The sequence below is a fragment of the Ceratotherium simum genome, chromosome 15, assembly GCF_057802395.1.
Source record: "Ceratotherium simum simum isolate JZ-2026a chromosome 15, ASM5780239v1, whole genome shotgun sequence".
NCBI lineage: Eukaryota > Metazoa > Chordata > Mammalia > Perissodactyla > Rhinocerotidae > Ceratotherium > Ceratotherium simum.
Window position 1 is genome coordinate 36,647,151 of NC_141914.1, and position 6,000 is coordinate 36,653,150.

A 6,000-nucleotide genomic window follows, 5' to 3' on the forward strand; every position below is an offset into this window, starting at 1 on the left:
TTATATTTTCTAACTGTAATAGAATTACCAAATGGTTTGTTAAGGGTTTATCTTTATGTGTGGTGCTATGTTGAACACTATCCAGGTATATAATGTGTAAGTATCATCATGATTTCTGCCTTCCAGCAACTAATATTCTTGCATTTCCATAGGAATAGTACATGCTGATAAGAGGATTATGTGGAGTAGACAACTTTTAGTATTCAATTTGTTTTGTGAAATTTAGCCTCAACCATTAATATTCTAAAAGGCCAAGGTGGATGGACCAATCACGTGAATTAAATCCTACATCTCCCCTGTATTCAAGCAGTTACTTGTAGCCCTTCCTCCAAATAAAGTGCTTACATTAGGAAAATTGCCTCTAAAATACTTGATTCACAGTTGTTGAACTGGAATGCGACCTCTCAGGAGGTCTTTGGGAATGAGGGCAGCTACCTTCATTCTCGTTTAGCTCTTTCAGTGACTAGGGGTCTAAGGCAAAGCCTGATTTCCCCCCTAACTTTTTACTTTGAAAATTTTCAAACCCCTTGAATCTTACAAGAATAATAAAGAATGTTGAACGAACACTTGTATATTCTTGACTTATATTCTTCAACTATTGGCATTCTGCCATATTTGGTCCCTCTCTCTGTCTTTCTCTTTTTACTAAACCATTTGAAAATAAATAGACTGAATATGTCGCTGTATTTAGGCATGTATCTCCTAAAAACAAGGGCATTCCCCTGTGTAAACATAATATCATTATCATGTCCCCTAAATTTATCAGAAATATAATACCTAATTTTCAGACTATATTCAAATTTCCAGTTGCTGCCAAACCTGTGCCTCATGGCTGGCTTTTCCCCTGATGTAGGACCCAGTAAAGGATCATGCATTGCATTTCGCTGTCATGTTTCTTTAGCCTCTTTTTTTTTCTTTAGTCTCTTTTATGTAGAACAGTCCTCCTACCTTTTTGTTGTTTGAGACATTGACATTTTTCAAAGTCCAGACCAGGTGTCTTGTAGAAAGTCCCCAAATCTGGATTTGTCTGATTGTTTCCTCCTGTTTAGAGTCAGACTAACCATCTTTGGCAAGAAAGTTACACAGGCAGTGTCAAGTATTCCCCATGGCCTTGTGTCAGGAGGCACCTGTTAACTGGTGCCATAACTGGTTAGTGCCTGATTTTTTTTCTGTTTGGAAAATAGAACTAATAATCATGCTTGTCATCTAGAAGTCTGGTGAGAAAAATGAGATGGTGTCTTTAGTGCTCTGAGCTTCTTGAAAATCTGCCATAAAAATCCCCCTAAAAAGAATTTGAAGTCCTTAGAGGGATATCCATGTGCTTGAGGGAAAACTGTTCCAGAACCGTCTATGAAAACATCCCCAGCCTTCACAGATTTCCATAGTAATAGTGCTCTCTCTTGTTTCTTGTAGCTGGGCTGTTCATTTACTTAAATAACTTTTGCTTGCTAGGCCAAAGGAGGTAGTAAATTATCTCTTACTCTTTCTCTTATTGCTTCTTCCTTTCCCACTATCTTGCTAGCAATTTAATCAGAAGAGTTATGGGCTTGGCAAAAGCCATACATTTTACTAAGTTTGTTTTTGTTACCTCTGGAATACTCAAGACATTTTTCTTTCTGCTGTATTGGATTAGTAAGCTATTTAAAAAAAAAAAAAAAAAAAACATGAGAGGAATTTTGTAATAATTTCTAGGAAAATCTCCTGCACATTTCTTAGCTTTCTCTACAAAATTTTTTGCCCAAGAGTCCAAACCTTCTCTCAGCTGACCATAGTGTGAATATCATGGTCCTTCTACAAATGGAAATTGAGTGGAGGTGCAATATTCTCTGGGCCCTGAGATTTGGAAGGTCTCCCTCTGAAAGGAGAGCTTGGTTCTGGAGCTCAGTAATGGTTCCATGTGCTTTGTTTCAACCTTAGGATGGTTGGCTGGTCTGCTGGGAGGGTGAACAGCAAGTGATCTTATAGAACATTTTGTATATTTCCATTTCTCAGTTATTGGTGTCAGTCAGGCCAATGTGCAGAGGGCAGTAAGTGAGAAACAATGAAGTAAAAAAGATGACATTAACTTAATATCCTGTAGCATATCCCTTGCAAAGCCTCTTTTATGGTGAATAGTTGACCAAAAACAAAAGGTAAATTGAATTAAGGCATTTAGAATCTATCCATTCTTAGAGAAGTTATCTTGATTTTCCTAAAGATCTTTCCACAGATTTTGGGAAAAACCCCTCAGACTCAGGGTCAGTCTTGTTCCATTTCTAAGAAAGTAGATGGTGTATGCTGAACAGAGCTAGCTGTGCAGGTAGGAAGACAGCAAAGGGAGATAAGGTAAAATAAAATGAACCACAGCTTACTAACCAGTTTTGCACCGCAGTCCACTCACTTGCCTGTGACCAACTTGTAACTAGCTAGTGACCTTAGGCAAGTCATTTAACTTCTTTATCTGTAACAACTGTAGCAAAGTTTATTGGCAGTTTTGAGCCAGATATTGAACTAAGTGCTTTATCGGCATTACCCGATTGGGCCCTCAGGACAACATTCTGCGGTGGATGTTATTATCCAGTTTTACAGATCGAAGAGCCTGAGCTTTGGAGAGAGGTTCAATGGCCTGTCCAAGGTCACAGAGCTAGTAACTCATGTGCTGTGATTTCGTTTTCTTCTGTAAACTGGGGTACCGTGTATCTCTAAACTGTGCTGTGCTAAAATGGGAAAGGGAGCTGGAAGAGATAAATTTGGGAAGGGAAGAAAGGTGAAGTAGATGATTTAGGGGTGGGAAGGGGTAAGGAAGCTATTAGGGACAAGAGAATAGAAGAGTTGAGAGAAATGAGAAGGTTTGGCAGGGGCTAGGAGGAGATTAAGGTGGAAGGAAATAATTATTAGTAGGTTACTATCTAGAAAGACTCACCTGGGGTAGGAAAGAACAAGTTTTTATGCTCGTTTGAGGGTCATTCTTGGTTTCTTCCTCTCCTTCATTCCCTACATCTGATTAGTCACCAAATCCTGCATTTCTTCTGTTTCCTCATCGCCATTCCCATGGCAGTGCCTTGCAGTTGGCCCTCATCGTGTCTCACCTCGCCATAGCAACCATCCATTTCCAGGCACAAACCACTACATTACATCTCCCGCACAATCACCAGAGGGATTCCAGCATGGTTCCTGTGACCCTTCCCTGCCTTTATTTCCTAGTACTTCACCACATACTCTGTACGCACCAGGCTTAATCAACTACTTGTCCCTATAATGGGCCATGTCCTTTCACTCCTTTACTCCTTTGAACAGGCTATCCTTTTTCCTTTGCCTCTGGAAAACCTCTGCCTATCCTTCAATCCTCACCTCAAACATCCTCTCAAGACAGCCTGCTCCTTTCATCTGAAATGGCTGACGTGGTTTTCTCCTTTTAAACCAATAAAGTAAATTAGCCACAAGGTGGCAGCATAACGCTAGGGAATTAACTGCTGGAATCAATGACACCTGTGATTTCAGTTTAAATTATAACCTAGCGTTGATCCCGGACTGTGGGATTATAGAACAAAAAAGGACAAACTCTGTAGTCCATTTGGTCTAGTGGTTTGCAGACACTGCTTCATGAAGCCCTAGGAGTTCCTGGAAACTCTATCTCCTGTTTCAAGGAAAAAAGTTTTATTTTGCAACCAGGGATTCCAATCTAGTCCAATCCTTTCGTTTGACAAATGGGAAGCTGGAGCCCAGAGAGATGGCTTCCCTAAGTGATGGAGCTGACTGATTGTAGAGATGCAGCTCGAGGGCCCAGGTTTATTATTTCCTGTTTCTCGGGGCTGCACATTTTCCAGTGCCATCAGAGGTCTCAGAGGTTTACCCCAAAGATTGTGGTAGAAACTTGTTAAGAGTTTGAAGCAAAGGACGTTCTTGCCTTGTCATTTTGTTACTTTGCAACTACTCTGTTGGCAATAAAATAATCATATAGAACATTATATGATATATTTTCATGTGTGTGCGCTCTATATCCATCTAAAATAAGCTCTCTAAGCTAAGGTCTATGTTTTATTTTTCTCTATACATCTTCCATATCACCTAGAACGAATTTCTGCATTTGGAACTCACTCATCTTCATCAAACATTTATTGAGGGTTTGTCAGGTGCTGGGAACGGGTCCATGGCTTAAATAAGGCTTGACCCTTGCCCCTGGAAGAAGTCTAGTAGGAGTCTGATGGGAGAGACAGATATATAAGTGGATAATTTATGATATAATGTGGCAAGTGCAGTGAGCTGTGGGAACAAAAAGAGGAAGCGATGAACTTGAGTCTGAAGCTGCTGGCATTTGCTTTGCTTCATTTTAAGCCTTCAGAAAGTACTCATTCCTATTGTTGACAACCAAAGTTGCCTGCCAGAAGGTAAATGTGAAGTGAGCTGGAACTATAGATTTTCTCCTCAGAGTTGAGGAGAAAGGAATTTCTAAAGTAGGAAATATGTTCTTAATTTTTATTTTTCTATGCATAAAGCCACTCAACTCCTCAGTTCTTCTCTTTATTTGCCCTGTGCTTCAGATTACTTTCTATGAAGACAAAAATTTTCAAGGCCGCCAGTATGACTCTGAGTGCGACTGCGCAGATTTCCACATGTACCTGAGCCGCTGCAACTCCATTAGAGTAGAAGGAGGCACCTGGGCTGTGTATGAAAGGCCCCACTTTACTGGGCACATGTACATCTTACCTCGGGGTGAGTACCCTGAATTCCAGCACTGGATGGGCCTCAACGACCGCCTCAGCTCCTGCAAAGCTGTGCGCCTGGTGAGTCCAGAGCATGGGCTTGTTCGCACACGCTCTCTCTCTCTCTCTTTCCTTAAGGGGTTGTTGTCTTGTTGGCTGCTAAGGCTTAAATAAAATCCAAGGTCGGTTCATCACAAGAGTGAATACACTAATTATTTCCATAGCACTTCCTCTACCTCTTGAGTATTTAAAAAAATTAAGTTTTTCTTCTTGCAAGTCAGCTGTTTCAGTCAGTGCACAGTGGGGATGGAAGTTGAGATCATCTAGCTTTCAAGGTGGTGGGTTCTGCACCATACTGTTCTCTGAGTTCTTGACCTGCTGGTTGTTTCCATAATGGTTGCTGTTCATTTCCCCCTGTGTCTTTTCAGTCTAGTGGAGGCCAGTATAAGATTCAGATCTTTGAGAAAGGGGACTTTAATGGTCAGATGTATGAAACCGCTGAGGATTGCCCTTCCATCGTGGAGCAATTTCACATGCGAGAGGTCTATTCCTGTAAGGTGCTGGAGGGTGCCTGGATTTTCTACGAGCTACCCAACTACCGTGGCAGGCAGTACCTCCTGGACAAGAAGGAGTACCGGAAGCCCATCGACTGGGGTGCAGCTTCCCCAGCTGTCCAGTCTTTCCGCCGCATTGTGGAGTAGTGATGTGGATGAGGCCAAATGCCGGCTGGCCTTGTCATCTAAATAGGCATCATAAATAAAACAATTGGCATGCATTCCGCTGTTGACTGTAACGCCTCTCCTTAAACACTTAGGGACCAGCAAAGTAGTACCCACCACAGTGGGCAGTTATTCAAAGCAGCTCATCCTTCAGATTACCAGTCTGTATCTTTGTGCCAAGTGAAATGGGACTGCATTAAAAGGTTAGAAAATCACATTGCTGTGTAGTGATTCTTGTTACTTAAGTTTTGTATTATTCAACAAATGCAATAAAAATAGCTATCATGACCAAATGCCTTCATTATTCCATTTTCTCTTCACAACAACTCTGTAAGAGGTGGTTTATCTGTAGTTTACAAATAAGGAAACTGAGGCTTAGAGAAATTAAAAACTTGCCCAAGTTCACCAGCTGGTGAATGGGGGAACCAGGATTTGGTCCGGGTTATCTATGTTTCCAAAGCCCTTGTTCTTTTCTCCTTATTTCCAACTCCTTCATTCAACACATATTGGCTGGGGATCTGTGTGCATAATGAAGTACAAGACCCCGAGAAATTAAAAAGGTGGAAAATACAGGGTCCCCTGAAGGTCTGATTGAGAAG

At 41.2% G+C, this 6,000-nt stretch overlaps 1 protein-coding gene across 1 annotated transcript; it reads left to right on the forward strand.

Annotated features, from left to right (window-relative positions):
- The first annotated feature begins 3,439 nt into the window (after positions 1-3,439).
- Positions 3,440-5,657, forward strand: CRYGS (crystallin gamma S). Its single transcript, XM_087439892.1, is given in 4 exon segments — positions 3,440-4,301; positions 4,303-4,378; positions 4,521-4,763; positions 5,111-5,657. Coding segments are annotated over 4 exon segments (627 nt in total). The 5' UTR covers positions 3,440-4,266; the 3' UTR covers positions 5,384-5,657.
- Positions 5,658-6,000: the final 343 nt, after the last annotated feature.